The 16,765-nt window shown below is 35.6% G+C and overlaps 1 protein-coding gene across 4 annotated transcripts in view; it reads left to right on the top strand.

Annotated features, from left to right (window-relative positions):
- Positions 1 to 16,765, top strand: part of Vps11 (vacuolar protein sorting 11) — a 106,035-nt gene that overhangs the window by 66,493 nt on the left and 22,777 nt on the right. For all 4 annotated transcript variants that reach the window (XM_071586548.1, XM_071586546.1, XM_071586547.1 and 1 more), the window contains 6 exons: positions 1,535 to 1,657; positions 7,527 to 7,646; positions 8,702 to 8,985; positions 9,138 to 9,310; positions 13,990 to 14,206; positions 16,436 to 16,531. In XM_071586548.1, the coding sequence (XP_071442649.1) occupies positions 1,535 to 1,657; positions 7,527 to 7,646; positions 8,702 to 8,985; positions 9,138 to 9,310; positions 13,990 to 14,206; positions 16,436 to 16,531 (1,013 nt within the window). The remainder of the gene's footprint in view (positions 1 to 1,534; positions 1,658 to 7,526; positions 7,647 to 8,701; positions 8,986 to 9,137; positions 9,311 to 13,989; positions 14,207 to 16,435; positions 16,532 to 16,765) is intronic.

Here is a 16,765-nt window from a genome sequence, read left to right as displayed (position 1 = left end):
TCCTTGATACTTTTGGGTAGTTTGTTAAATAATCTGATGCCCATTTCATTGGGTCCTAATTTCAATGCTTTAGTTCTTATATTCCCATAATGGAAGTCATTCCTGCCTCTGGTGTAATGATGATGATAGGCAGAGTTAAGAGAATAGTTGCCGATGTTATTTTTTATATATAGAATTAAAAACATAATGTAGATGCATGGGAGTGGTAGCAAATTTAATTCATGGAAAATAGGCCTTGATGGAGCATTGTAAGGTTTCCTGGCGATGATTCTAATAGCTTTCTTTTGCATTTTAAAGATGGTTTGAGAAATAGCAGCTGATCCCCATAATATTATACTGTAGGTTATATTTGAGTAAATTTCCCCATAGTACAAATTGAGTAGTACAGTTTTACTTGTAGTTTCATACAGGTGTCTTAATAAGTAGCAAGTTGAACTGAGCTTGTGTTGAAGGGCTTTTACATGAGTATTCCAAGAAATATTTGCACATAGAGAAATACCTAGAAATTCGCATTCTGTCACACGCTCAATTGATAGGTCATTGATTTTTACCAGCAGATCATCTGACACGTTCTTATTGTGTGTAAAGTATACTATTTTACTTTTATTTACATTTAAGCCTAGAAGGTTGTCTGTACACCACTTGTTTATTGCAAGTGTGACAGACTTAGCTTTTTCCACAAGGCTGGGATATGTTTGTGTTGATATTATTATATTAGTGTCGTCAGCGTACAACACTGGTATTATTCCATCATTATTTGGTAAGCAGTTAGGTAGGTCATTGATGTAAATCAGAAAGAGGAGTGGCCCAAGGGTTGAGCCTTGTGGAACACCTTTGTTAACTTGGTATGCTTCGGATGAATATTTTGACCCATCAACTGATAACACTACTTTTTGAGTGCGATTATGAATAAAGGACTTCAACCAGTTTAAAGGACTTCCTCTAATTCCTATTCTATTGAGTTTAATTAGTAGTCTATTGTGGTTTACATTATCAAAAGCCTTTGACAAGTCAAAAAACATTCCAAGAGTTTTGCGTTTAGCATCTAATGAATTAAGTATGCTGTCGATTGAGTCTATAGCATAGTCTAATGCAGTTCGAATTAAATTGCCTAGCCCAATCTCTTTTCTCCTGTTCTAATATTTGTTGAGATAATTCTTTTTAAAGCAAATAATTCCACTCAGTAAGAAGAGCACATGCTGTTTTGTTATAATCAATTTTGATGAAATATGATGAAGTGCCTTCGATATCTTCTTTGCACCTCTTTCGACATTGTAGAAGCGAGCAACATGATCTACATTGGAGAAGCTATCACATCTCATAAAAGTGATGAATTTAGTCATAACAATCCCAATTACAACATTCTTTAATTGATTAAAGTTAGATTCTATTAAACACGACTAGGTTAAGATTCTTAACTGAATTAATTGAGGTCAGCAGATCTTATGAAGAGTCTCTATCTGTTGTGAAAGTTTTAAAAGTTTTCTTTGGGTCAATTTCTGAATGTGTTATAATTCAAATTTTTTACCAATAGGCTGAAGAAAATGTGAAAGAATATGGGAGTGTACTGGTGGATAATGTTCCTGAACAAGCGACTGAGCTGTTGAAAAAACTTTGCTTTGAGTACCAGCCAAGTAAAAAACCACTTGTGGACCAGGTATTATTTTTTATCAATGAACATTTGATCAGCTTACATTTTTTATTATAAAACATTTTGTTGACATAATCTTGTAATTTAATGAAATAATAATTATAAGTTTATTGCTCTGTTGGTCAAATACATGACATGGACATGGTCAGTTGAGTAAAGAATAGAATTAAATGATATGCACAATATATTCTACTGTTTCAGGCTTTACTTCGTGGAAGCATTTCATATCCATATTAAAAGGACTTGATACTTTTCCACAGATTTTTACCTTATGATAAAAATTTTTATACCTTATTATAAAAATCTGTGGAAAAGTACCATGTCCTTTTGATACACACAATTTTACTACCCAGAACGCAATGGGAAATAAAAAAATGGTTACTTTCTGATTCCTTAGAAAATTTATGTTGGTATAACCAGGGTTTCGACATTCAGCATCAACTTCAGGTAGGCCTGAAGATGACGTTGTTGTGTCGAAATAAATTTTCTGTGGAATCACAAAGTTACTATATTTTCATTTCCAATATGAATCGGTTCAATAAAGTTACGCCTGAAACCCTCAACAACAAAAGAAATCCTTCTAATTACAATTTGTCAACCAAGTATTCTGCTGTGCTGTTATAACACTTGAGAAGGAATAACATCTTGAATTCAATTTTAATAGCCATCACAGTGGACTTATTTTTTATGTCCTTTGGCAGTTAATTACCAATAAGTTAGTCTGGGTGATGAGGACCTCCCTTAGAGATAGTGATTGATTGATTTTTCGGGAGCACATTCTCCCTTCCACGTGTCAAGAGATCATTCACGGTGGAATTTGCCAAAACAAGCGCAGATTCTTTCTTAGAAATGAAGAGCAGTGAAGGATGTATTAGCCTGGCAAAGTCATTAATTTCTATTCCCAAAATAGTGGCTTTCCTTGAGTCATTGTGGGAACATTCATCATTTCTTTTATAGACCTTTTTGCATGTAAAATGCCTTCATTGCTGCGATAGAGTTCCCTCAGAAGATCACTCAATAGGCCAGTTAGGAACAAATTGATGTGTTGAAATTGTTTTGAAAATTAAGAAAAATCTGCTCAAAATAATCTACATTTCTATTTTTTCCAAAGGACTTTTTGAACGTTCCGTGCATGCATTTATTGCGAAGTGGCACATGAAGAAGCCATCATGTTCTGCTTTTAATTTCTTGAGAAAAAGTCCCTCTCCAGAACACAATGTCCTTTTGCCATGTTATAGTAAACATAAAATAATTTATAATGAAATTCTAATGAATGCATCTCCTGAACCTTGCATTAATTACTAGACCCTTTCACTAATATTTTTTTGCACTTTCGGCACATAATGCCATCTGTCAACCTACTTAATTCAGGGCCCTTCCATCAAAGAGAGGGGAGGACAGCTCATGGCCAGACCTGAGGTTATTACCTTTTGACATCTGGTAGCAAACACGGCATCCCTTCCTTTTTCTTTTAGTGTTTGGATTAATCAGACAAAAGAGAAGTCAAGGTCAGTATGCCATTTAAGTGGGTACCTCATAATGCGAGTGGGTGGAGACAGAATCTTTAGTCTTTTAAGGTATCCAAAGGTGGGCAAAGCTCATAGTCAACTCCAAAAGAGGAATAAATAATGAAAAGTGTTAACAATGTCATGTTCCTTTCTCCTCTCCTGTACCTTGTCACACACCAGGCTAAATGCTTCCAAGTGTGTTTGAAGAAGCAAATTTTTTATAAGGGTTCTCCTAGTGCTCTATGCTGAAGCCTTGGAATGGAGGGAAAGAATTGACGATGACAAAATTTGAATGCATAACCAATTTTTATCCAAGAAATAATCATAGGTTATGGCTTGGGTATAAATTTTGCGAGATCTTTCTTCTTATGCCATAATTTACATGGCTATTATGGATTGATCTGTTCCTTGAGCTAGGATTCAGTTCATTTTCATGAGGACCTTTCTAATCAACCAGCTTTTTGTGTCTATATCTTTGCTCCTTCATTAATGCATCATCAATTGAATTTCCTTCTTTGAAGGTGATATCTTTATTCCTTGGTTTAAATTATCGTTATTGCTTTCCTCTGTGGTCGATAAAAATGAGCAAGCACCTACTTTTCCATGTAATTTTTACTTATAATAGTTAGTGAAGTTCTTTTAATGATGAAATCTGAGGTTTCTGTGGCATTTATCCATAGTGGTTATTACTTCTAGGCATTACTCTGCATCAGGAATGACTGATCCAGAGGAAAGCCCAAAACTGACTCAAAATAATACTACGAGTGTTGATATTTATATCTTCAGCCTTGGCAGCACTAAGTACTTTAGGCGTCATCTGACGTTTCCATCTGAAAGTTTGACCCTTTTAACGCTAACTTTAATCAGGACATTTTGTCGTTTGATCTTAACTTGTGTTGTTTAAAGTGACTCCAAAATTTTCTCAGCGAAAAAAGGAGTTAACTCGTGAATACTTTCGTACGATGATTTTTTTATGAATTCTGACGTGGATTATCAAGACAGGAGTACATTGATCTACCTACTCCTACTTTGGTGATAAAGTTTTGCCACTATGACACACTGGTATAACAAATTCCATCCTGGCCGCTGTTCGCTCAGCGGCGAAAGTCATGAAGGTCGTCCAAAATCAGTTGTTGTGCCTGGAAACATTGATGCTGTGCAAGGACTAGGAAAGGAAGATCGTCATGTGACTTATTGTGAGATTAAGGCATCCTTGGGGATTGGCACATGGCGATCATCAATGAGATATTGCATGAACATTTAGCCGTTAAAAAAATTTGTTTGCGTTGGATCCTGCATAATTTGACAAAAGCTGAAAAATATGCTTGTGTCAGTTGGTGCAAAGAAATGCTCAACAAATACAATTGCGATGCATCAAAAGCCATGTATAACATCTGCTCCGGTGACAAATCTTGGATCTATGCGCATGAGGCGGAAACAAAAGAGCAATCCGCTGTATGGATCTTCCAAGACGAGCCATATCTGACAAAAGTGATTCATGCACGCTGCGCATCAAAGCAAATGACCGCCTGTTTCTTCAGAATAACTGGACATGTGGTAACCGTACTGCTAGAGCAACGTAGAACCATGAATTCTGAATGGTACACGAGTTCTTGTTTGCCAGAAGTGCTTGGTGTAATATGGAAAAAGAAGCGGCAACAAAGATCATCTTCATCAAAGATCAACAAAGACATTCTTCATCATGACAATGCAACCTCTGGCAGATTGGCTGAAACAACTACCTATTTGACTAGCCAAAATGTCAGATTGATGGGTCATCCTCCATACAGCCCTGGTTTAGCACCAAATGACTTCTTTTTATTCCCGCTTATCAAGAAAAAATTGCGTGGCCAACGCTTTTTGGCGCCTGAAGAAGTCGTTGATGCATTCAAAAACCATGTTTTGGAGGTACCTCAATCGGAGTGGAAAAAGTGTTATGAAAATTGGTTTGAGCGCATGCAAAAGTGTATTGATTATCATGGAGAATACTTCGAAAAACAATAAAGCCATTTCTACAATAAATTACTGTATTTTCATTATTAGGCTAAAAATATTTATAGCAACCCTCTCATTATCGACAATTAAAATAAAGGCAACCATTTCTATGCCTCTTGTAGGAAAAAATAATATGGGTAATTATATTTCTACTTGTACTTATTTAGGTGTTAAGTTAGCATATAATAAAACCCACCTGGATGTCATTGAAGATACATGGCGAGCCTCAAAGAGATGCTGCTTATTTTCAAATCTTTTGAATGTGCAATTCAAAGCAGTCTGGCAAAAGCGATAAGCATAAATAGTGTTGGAGTCCCTTGAATGTGAAAATATTGGTGATCTGTCGATGCATTAATTCATCAAGCTATTTAACCAACATTATCACAAATATTGTCTGTAACTTATGTACAAAATTTATGGTGTAACAATCAAATGAAATATTACATTCATTAAATGCTAATTTCATCTAGTACATAGATTGTTTGAATTTTATTATACCATATTAAGCATCCTAAATTAGAACAGGCTATATTGCTTGTATAACTTTCAGTTTAAGTCCTTATTAGACACTTAACCCTGAAACTAAGTAAACTGTAATTAACAGTCATAATGTACTGTATACCTATCTGATGGTTAAAGCTGGACAGAGGTACGAGCAGAGAATCATAATGCTAAGCCCTGTTTGCTTAATTCAAAACCTGTTTAAAGTGGGCACCATGTGGCAATTTATGGAGGTGACCGCTGATTGAGGTTAGAGGAGATGTCAGGTTTTCAGGCAGGACTAGGCATGAGATGAGCCATTTATAATTAAATGAAATTATAGTGTTATTTAATTTAATTGTGAAAAAATTAATCTTTCATGGTTGTTTTTTTTTTAAATTTGAACATTTTCCCGGGATTAGCACTGGTTGTGTGTGACATTCAAATTCAATTAATTGACTTTTTGAACTTGGAATCCAATTATTCAACCTATTGTTGAAGTAAATGAAATATCAATACATTGCAGGTTACTGGTTTGTATTGTTCATGTCGAAAGTCAAATATTTCCATACCGGTGGATGGCGGGATTTTTTTCCGGAGCTTTGCAACACCAATCATAAAAATAAGTCTCCCATCTTATATGATTTTCATACAGCTGGAATCATCTTCGAAAGAGCTGAAAATATTTTTAATTAGGGGTTATCTTGGACAATAAATTGTGTTTTGAGATTCACGTAGAGCACATTGCTGTTAAGACTCTTAACCTTTTGGGTTTTATGAATAAGATTTGTAAAATTCTTGAGAATATTTTGGGCTCAGGTTGTTGTATATGTATCATTGGTTTAAGCTTTCCTGGAATATGCTTCCTATCAATATAATTCTAATTACAAAAGTAATATTCTCAAGTTATATCCTTAAATGGGAAGAAGTAGAGGTAGGAATGAAAATCAGTCTGGAATTCATAAAATTAGTTGGGTGTGCTGATTATGAGGCTGTAGTTTTCCAATCAGGCAATGGTTTGCAAGCATTGCTGAGTGCATGGGAAAGACGGTGTGATATATATGGGATTAGAATAAATGTGAACAAAACAAAGGTTATGCTGCTTTCTAGAGGAAGAAAGGCCAAATTAAATATCAAAATATGAGTTCAAAAGCTACAGCAGGTGGAACTGTTTTCGTATATCGGAAGTGTTCTGGACCAAAATGGTCAAAGTATTAGGGACATAAGGAGAAGAATTGCGGAAGACAATGAAGCTTTCACGAGGAGGAAGGATTAGATAACAGGGACTTTGAGTAAGGATGTTACATTAGGAAGACTTGTTAAAGTTCAGTTATGTATGGTGCGGAAACATGGTCATTGAAGGTGTGCAGGGTGATAGGCATACATTGGAGGCTTTTGAGAAGCGGGTATGAAGGATGGAGAAGGTGAAGTAGACAGAAAGGAAAACAAATGAAAAAGTGCCAGGTATCAGGGGAGAGAAACCGTAAGGAGACAGAAAAAATGGATGAAAAGTATATTGATTGGCATTAGGATGTTGAAGACTGTGATTGGAGGGAAAATGTAAGGCAAGCAAGGAAGGTGAAGGAATAGAATATGGATGTTGAGTTAGGATTCCACTCTATCTTCTGATGTGGCACAAGTAGTGATTTGTAAGCTACCATGGAGCCTTAGGAGAGGATAGCTCTTATGATATTGAAAGCAGGCTTGGGGATTTACAGGGATTGTTTCATGTAAAGCTAATCGCTGGAAATATGACATGAACTAAGTGCTTTAGATTCAATATCCGTACCTTGTCCCAAGTTGTAGTGGTGACTTTCTCTAAGCACACTTATTTTATTAGAAAACAGTGTGAAATTAAAATTTTCATTCTTTTTTTTAAACTTGTATTTAAGAGTATGCTGGATGGGCTGACCACAGTTCCTGAAACCAAATCGGCTAATGCAGAGGAGTTCATACACCTGTTTCTTAATAATTCAGAGAGACTGGTTGAGTTTTTGGAGCATATAATTTCGGTTGGTACAATTTATTCTTCATGAGCTACACTTCACTTTTCTATAGGCATTAGAGGACCCAGAGGGTTTTGGCCAACGTAATTGACTAAGAACTAAAATTAAATGGACTGCCATTACACTCCTTTAGCCTGTTGAATGCGGCGTTAACTTCATTGCCAATCTAGTGGACAGAGTTATTATATTTGTATTTGCCGGTCTTTCAACAATTTCAGTGACAATATAAATTTGATCCCCTTGTTTATTTTTTATTTTATTTTAAAATTGTGAATGCCACACATGTCATCTCCAAAAATCATTGAGGAACATATCCTAACCCGTGATGCACACATTTGTTTTGTCTTTAAAATTCTAAATGCATGTTTTTGAGGCTTGCATGTTTTATTTTGGTTAAAATATAATACCTAGTTATTATATTGTTGGAATTAGTGTCATTATTATGGAAATAAATATTTATTCATGATAAACTCCCTTCAATATGTCGCCATATTTGTGAATAGTTGTTCTTAAACAACTCTTGGAATGAGAATCTCCCTCGGGTGTAATGCATGTTATTATCCCATTCATAAAACATACAAGTATAGCTATTATCAGAAATCGTTTTTTATTGTATTGATGCCAAGAAATCAACGCACATATTGTAAGCTTCAAATGCTAACTCAGGTTTGCATTGGCCAGCAATTTGAAATGAATTTGGAGTATGGCTAATAGGCACCTTTTGAAGTCTAAGGGACCCCACAGCTAAAATTTTTGGGGCCTGTGGACAAAATTGACTCAAGTAGCTTGGTCTCCCGCAGAATTGGACCCTGGGACAGAGGGTTGAATGTTGATTGGGGTGTCAAACCCATTCGAAGACCATCAGAAGATTACCGTTTTGTTCATGCCATACCATTCTGAATATATCAATCTAAAGAGAGTCCAAGGTGCCACTTAAATGGAAGAATATTTTTTACAGTGGGAACGGAATGGCTTTTTAATGCTTGTGAAGGTTTTAGTCAATTAAAGGGTGTATGACATAATTAATATGAGGGATTTCGTAAGGTTTTTTTTCACTCTAGGTACGCCCCAACTCAAGTACTCAGGTTTATAATACCCTGGTGGAACATTACCTGCATATATGGTCATCCTTGAAGTCTGAAAAAGAAGAAGACTTTATGAAAGTTGATGGAGTGTGTTTGGAAGAGGAAGACAAAATCAGTTCCAAAAGGAAGAGCTTGGAGGGAAAATTAATCCATCTTCTTAAGAATCCTGATTCCAAATATGATAAAAATCAAACCCTAATCCTGTGTCGTGTACATAACTTCAAAGCGGGTTTAATATTGCTTTATGAAGATTTTAAACTGTGAGTTACATTACTGAAAGAGACTTGTGAATGAATGTTTTTTCTGTGCCTCAAAAAGGGTATTTAAGAAACTAGATGAATAAGTTTGATTATTTGGAACCTGGAATTTTTAATAATTTTTTATACTGAAAAGCATTTTTCTTATCTTTTAGATACCAGGAAATAATAAGTTATCATGCTCAGTATGGTGATTATTCGTCCATATTGGAATGCTGTCGCAAATTTGACCACTTGGACAAACAGCTTTGGGTTCAAGCCCTCTGGATATGTGCCCGGGATCCAAAAGTGCCGGAACCTGCTCTGAGAGAGGTTCTTGATATGATCGGTATGTTCTTAATGAAGATATTGTGAACTTGGATGTGAGAATTAAAATGAAACACATTGGGCATTCTGCCTTTTAGTTGCTAATTGGCAGTTGCCCGCTCATGCAAAACCCAATTAGGATTATTCACACATGACTTACTTTTATTGGGGGAAAGAGGTAGGCAAATGGATGCAATCTTCTTAGATTTTCAAAAGGCATTTGAAAAGGTTCCCCATGGTAAACTCATTGGTAAATTAAAGGTCGCGGGTATAAAAAAGGGTGCAATAAATAATGTTGAAGACTTTCTTTCAGAACGGGAACAGAGGGTAGTCCTTGATGGCGCTAGTTCTGACAGCATATGAGTAACCTCAGGGAAGTGTAATCGGCCCATTGCTTTTCTTGATTTTTGTTAATCATTTGAACCGTGAAGTGAAAAGTAAGATTAGGATGTTCACGGATGCCACGGTGATCTATCGGTAGATATCTAGGGATGAGGATCGTTTTATTCTAGCACAGGATTTAGATTGCATTACTAAATGGTGTTCTAAATGGGGATTGACATTAAATTATAAAAAATGTTCGGTTGGTAAATTTCTTTAAGAAAAATGGGATTTGCTTACAAATTAGCCGGCGTTGACCTAGCAGTAGTTGATACGGTAAAATACCTAGGTGTTACATTCACTGAAGACTTAACTTGGGGAACTCACATACATAAAGTCTGCGGGCAAGCATATAAAATTGGGATTTATTGGACGCATTGTCGGCAGAAGTGACTCGAAGGTCAAGGAACGTTGTTACCATGCTCTTGTAAGGCCTCATTTAGAATACACTTGTAGAATATGGGTCCGAGTGAAAAAGGCCTCATTTGGGAAATTGAAAAGGTTCAATGCGGGGCAGCCCGTTTCGTTAAAAATTCTTATGATAAAATGAAAAGTGTCACTGAAATGCTTATGTAGTTGGGGTATGAATCATCAGAAGAAAGAAGATTCAATGCAAGATTAAAATTACTAAATAAATTCAGATCAGCATGTTTCAGCACCAAGGCCTCACAAATTATTCGCACTCCTGCATACATTGGTCGCTTGGATCATGCATATAAAATTCAGGAAATAAGATGCCAGAACTAGCCGACTCAAGGACTCCTCCTTCCCACGGACAATAGGGGATAGCAACTGCAGGGTTATTGATAGCAAAAATTCCACTTGCCACCCTCATCGCCTTGGGAATAATTAGTTCTACTTAAATCTTTCAACTCTTTCAATAACCTCGTGCGTTTTGTTGGCAAAACCCATCCTTTCCGAATGACCTCATTAGTGTTCTGTTCATCTGTTTTTAAGCCTCCCCTTCAATCCCTCGCCCCTCTCCGTGGGGGCACCCACCCACTAGCTGCAACATTGGGTAGCATTCCCTACCTTTCAAAGTCTCCTTGGGGAGGAGAGTGTTTTGTGTTGCATGTTCATGTGGTGGTGGAGTGTCACCTTCTTACTTTTCATATCCTGGCTTTAGGGTTGTTGGATGGATTTCATGATACATCCTTGGGGTGCAACTGCTTTTGTTAGTTTATGGTATATGTGTTTGCATGAGTGTTGGATGAAGGCATTTTTGCATGAGTGTGTACGGCCCTGTGGGTTTAGTTTTTCATATTGTTGATTTTGCATGTGGTATTGTTCCTATTTACAGGTGGTGACCTAACACCCCTCACCACATGCCCTCGTAGCGGCTTGCTGGGTATTATGTAGATGTAGAATTGTGAAATGCTTTTGAATAGATGATGATAATATACTAATCATTTGTAAAACGTGGATCTGTTGTGCCCATTCTCTGATTAAGTCTGTAGGAAGAAAAAATCAGAAAAAAGGAGTATTTTCTTCAGATATTGAGGGAAAGGGCTGAACTTTTGAAGAAAGTCAGTGAACAGGGTGTAAAAATCGGGAATTTCAAATGAGAATGATGTTCCCCTCTATGTGAGATCAGGCATTGGTCATTTCACTGTACAAGCAATTGTGATAAAACAAAGCTAGAGTAGGAATGAGGGTGTTGATATTAGTGCTGCACAAAGAGTGATTCATAAAAATTACCCAATTAGATGCCTAATACTTGATGATGAATGTGAATTTACTTTGACCATAGTTAAATGTTTAGCAATTGCTTTTTTTAATTGTTATGGTGGGTGACGGTGTTGCATTGGTAATTGTTTAAATTTTGTCTTCATGACTTCATATATATGTAGGTAATGTAAAAACAACTTGTATCTGAGCATTTCTGAATACAACTATCATTTGGCATTACTTGAATTCAGGAAAGATTCTGTGTAAAGATGGTCAGTTTATTCATTGAAATGGATAAAGCACTTTCTTTTGGGTAGTAATAAATTTATAAGAAAACACTAAACGTGAATTACCTAGCTATATTTAAAAAATCATTGCATCAGTAACATTTGTCTTCATAAACTTCCTTTGATTGACAGTGAATATCGTCACATGGTCGCACTTTGCTTGCATTGGGAAATCTGAAAACAGCCTTAGTGGTGGCGTTTTCAATTTTCTTAATCATTGATAAACACTTATAGAATCAACAATAAGAATGACAGCTTTTTGAACCTCGCACACGCAGTGAGCAGGCAAGCAACTGAAGGTATTTGAGGCTGAGCTGCGGCTACTTGCATTGCAAGAACTCTGTACTGCATGATTATTTTCTGGATGACCCTGGTGCATGCACCATTATTGTATTCTGGCTCGGAGTATTAGTTGATGCATGAGGCTAGGGAATTGAGTTAATCTTATGGCATTTTAGAATGGCATTTCCATGGTTTAATGCTTTCAAATTAAAATTGCTTTGAGATTAAAATGATGGACTAGAGATTTCCTTACCTTCCTAAATCTTACAACAGTCTTTATAGGAAATTTGTGCGGGATATGTGTGTGTAATCCTTATTTTTCCTCATTCCAGATGCATTGCTATATTTTTATTTCAATAAATATTAATAATATAGTCATTACCTACATTTTATTTCTGTTGTTTCTTTCCATTTTTGTATTGTCTCTCAATTGCTTGTGTATACTTACAATGTCTCCAGGTATTGCTTAGTAAAGTTGGACCATTTGAATATATAATTGGATAAAAACTATGCCGACTATATGATTTATTGAAATTCTTTTTTCAAGAATAATTTTAGTATGTTTTTGCATATGTTCATTAGTATTTTCCATTTCTGAGGTATCGATTTGCTGAGTAGTTAACTTTGTATAGATACAAATTTTGTTTCATTGTACTCTGTGACAATGTTGCTTACCATATTTCTCAGTCCATGGCATGCCCTGAGATTTATCAAGTTAGAATTTATAAAAAATGCTTGGAATAGGCAGAAAAGTATCAAAGTATTTTAATATTAATGCTAAATATGAAGAAAATGAGAATATTTCATTAAAAAATTAGCAGCTAGATGCTAGTGAGTTTTAATATAATATGAGCACCATCTCTAGGATTTTCTTAGAAGTTAATAAACAGCATGACTACAAGCATAGCATAGCTACAAAGTAATTAAATGTATCATCACAACTGTAAATGTAAGTTAAATTGTGACTGATTTCTTAAAGTCACTATATGCATATCTGAGTTTAATTTTTAGTAAATATAGTGATTTCAACACACAAAGAGAATTTCATTATTTCAGCTTTTTCCGATTAACTCATTATGTTTACAAATCTGAAAAAAGCAGTGTAGCTATTACCATAGTAGCATTAATTCTTTCTGGAAGTGTGGTCATCTATTGGTGCCATGTGAAAGAGTGTAAATATATTTTTATGGTAACATGAAGTAATGGAATGACTCGAGGCATGCGATTTTAATGGATTTTGTTAAGTTTCTTTCTATGGTTGGAAAACCTGATAGCTCACAGGCTGAAGATACGAATTTATGAAAATTTTGCATAAGATGGGGGTTGCTATAAATGTCCTTTCTAATAATATCCATGTATGTTTTTGTATTGCTGGTAACTTACTTGCCAATTTTCAAAACTGGATCAATTAAAGATGTTAATTAAACGCTTGTATTTTAAATCAGTGATCCATTATTCCATTTTTTGAATCACATAAGCCATGGAAATGGCTTGTCTTCACTATTGGTGGAATTTCCAGCATATTAGTTGTAGTGAAACATGGGTTTGTTCAGTTTTTAAATGATGAATGACAAATAAATACTTCTGACTTGATTTAATAATGGTTTTTTAAAACACTGTAGTATGTTAGTTACAAAATGATGAATAAGATGTAATTATTTCAGTAGCTAATAAATGCGATCAACATAATGGGATGGCAGGTTCAAAGGAAAATGTCTGGAGAAAGGATGATATTCATTGGGAAAAAATCATGAATTGTAATCAAGGGAATGAGTGGCCTCCCAGGTTTGAGGAATACCACATCATTTAAAGTTAAAGTGTAAGAAATTTTTTAAGTTGTCATTTGGTGTCCTTGGCCAATAAGATAGTAAATTATAAGTGAAGGGTGTCTTCTTTGTGGAGAAATTGTTGCTTTTGATGAATCTCATGCTGGTTAACTTAATGAAATCATGGTTATAATGCTGTTATCTTCAGATTTGTAAAAGTGCACAAATGAAGTGTTGCCTGGGCTCCCGGAGATGGTATTAACTAATAGAGCATTTGGTCACTCTAAATAATTTCACATTTTCCATTTTACCCTCAGCTAAAAAACAGTTACTCTCCCCTCTACTGGTGGTGGATGCACTATCTTCTGGCAGTGGACCTAGTGCTGGAATGACCCAAATTAGAGAGCTTCGTTCCTTCCTCTCAGCTGTGCTTTCTGCTGAGGGGGAAATCACTGAGAAAGAGAAGGAACTGGTAGGAAAGTACCAAAAAGATACAAAAGAATATAGGGAGGCAATAAATAATATACAAACAAGGTAACTATTTCAGGTTTATTTTTGTGGAATTCCTTTATTATGAGGGTAAAAAAGAAACTATACACTGACTGCAAAACTATAAACTGAGTACAAAATGAAGGATTCTGGTTTATCTCATAAATACTCTAATAACCTTTCACCCCACCACTTTTCTCTCACAATCTTTCCTCTCAGCTCTTATGAGGCTTATGGGTTTGGCAGCAATTCATATCTTAGTTCATGTTTTTTAACCATGGCAACAACACTTGTGTGTGGGCGTGCATTGTCATGATGCAAGATAACTTTATTTCTTGCCAAACGTGGCCTTTTTTCGGGTATCTTTTGCTTTAGTTGGTCCAGGAGGTCAGTAGTATTGTCCAGTGATTTTTTGACCAGTGGGAAGATAATCTATTAGCAAAATCCCTTTCGCATCCCAGAAAACTGAAGATATCACCTTTCAGGCCGATGATATTGCCTTAACATTCTTTTGTGTTGGTGAATCAACATGTTTCCACTGCTTTGACTGCTGTTTTGCCTCTTGGGTATAGTAGTGAACCCAAGTTTCATCTGTGTTCACAAACCGGTGCAGAAAATCTTGTTGGTTGCTCTTACACAGGGTCAAACATTGTTTGGAAATTCCCATTCTAATGTGTTTGTAATCCTTTGTTAAGAATCCTATCAAGCAGATAATTTTCTCATACCAATTCCAATGTTAAACTTTGAGATGCACAATAGTTCCCGGCTCAACTTTGTGGAAATTAATGTTAATTAAATGAAGAATACAATGTATCTTTCCACTGTCCTAATGGGATACCTGAGGTACCTGAGGGTAACTGATGATGACGCTTGAGCGTTAAAACTAGTTGTGCGTGAATAAAGGACTATGGAAGGATACATTGTATTCTTCATTTAATTTTGATATGCACGTTCAGATGACATCCCGATAGCTTCATCTATTTCTCACACTTTCAGTCAGCATTCCTCCATGACCATTTAATGCACTTTTTCAGTAATTTTTGGGTTAGTGGCACATTTTGGCCAAACACTATGCGGATCATCATCTAAGCAGTCCTGACCAAATTTAAACTTATTTGCCCACTTGGCAACTGTTGATTATGAAGGACCAGAGTCCTCCAGAATGTTCTGAAAGTTGGCATGAATTTCCTTTCCTTTCATACCTCTCTTTATGAAGTAATTAATCACTGCTCGAATCTCAATTTTTTCCATCTCCACAAATCACTACTCGGGAACTACAACAGAGAGGCATCCGCACCACAAATTTCCTAGTGCACTGATGCGTTACATGTTCACTCATAAAGGATTATCTATTACAATGTGGGAAACTCGTTGCGCTAGCACTGACATCTGATGGTGATTCTTAGGACCTTTCAAACTACCCTCGTATAATACCTGCAGAATTTTCAATTTGTCTAAATATTAGTACTTCCATTGGATAAAATGTTTATCAGGGATCAGGTTTTGATGTACTACATCCTCTTCAGGATAATTATGCATTGAAACCACAAGATGATGTAGTTTACCAAATCCTGGTTGGTAATAAATTTTTAGGTAAAGGAAAAGTGTTATTATTTGGGCATGAATGGGTTCTAATTCTGCCAAATCACTCCTATATTCATGCAAATTATATATTTTCAAGATTTTGAGTTGTTTGAATCATACTAAAGCAATTTTAATCAATGCTAAAATGAAATAACTTGTGATCAAAGTCAGATAGTTTCTTTGGTCTGCTATGTTGAATGAAGAAAAAACTGATCTTGCCGAAAAGAAAATGTATAACGTTTCCCGTGGTTTAAATTACCAATGCAGGAGTTAACTCGGCTGGTGTTCATTAGAAAAATTGGCTATTATATTCTTTAACAACCAATTTAATCGCAAAACAAATTTCAATTCAAAACAATGATGTGCATAATATGAACATAAAAGTTTACATTTGTGAAGGAAATCTGGGAAAATATGTAAAAAATAAACATGCCAATGTCTTCCACAGGAGGTGGTGAGATTTTGCATGAATTCTGGATTTAAGGAGTGTACATTTGATTTTATAATTGCATTAAAATATTTAGAGAGCTTTCTGGACCATTAAAAGTATTAACATTCAGGGATTGTGTAAATTTGGGTCAATTAATTGCAAGTTTCACTCTATTAGAATACCATATTATTACTGCTATGCAAGAATCTTGAAAGTTTGTCACTAAGAGTAAGCTTATTTATGTAATAATTTTTTTCCAGCACCATGATATTTCAAGGATCTCGGTGCAGTGCCTGTGATAACCAGTTATACCTTCCATCAGTTCACTTCTTCTGCCAGCATTCCTATCACCAACAGTAAGTTTGACTTTGCCTTGATTTTCTTCACACTTGGTAATCAACATTTGACGCACATTATCTTTGTTCAGCTAAATTTTTGATTAGTTTGATGTTTTTTGAAGCCATTATGTGCGTGGTTCATTCAATAAGTCCTTAAAAAAAATAGAAAAACAAATTATAGTGGGTTGATTTTTTTATTTTTCAGCAAACACTCCATTTAGCTCAATACCCTTCCCAGCATTTCTCCAGCTT

The sequence above is a fragment of the Hetaerina americana genome, unplaced genomic scaffold (assembly GCF_022747635.1).
Source record: "Hetaerina americana unplaced genomic scaffold, ioHetAmer1.1.p SCAF_23, whole genome shotgun sequence".
Classification (NCBI taxonomy): Eukaryota; Metazoa; Arthropoda; class Insecta; order Odonata; family Calopterygidae; genus Hetaerina; species Hetaerina americana.
Note: the sequence above shows the minus strand (reverse complement) of the source record. Positions and strands in the feature narration are given on the sequence as shown.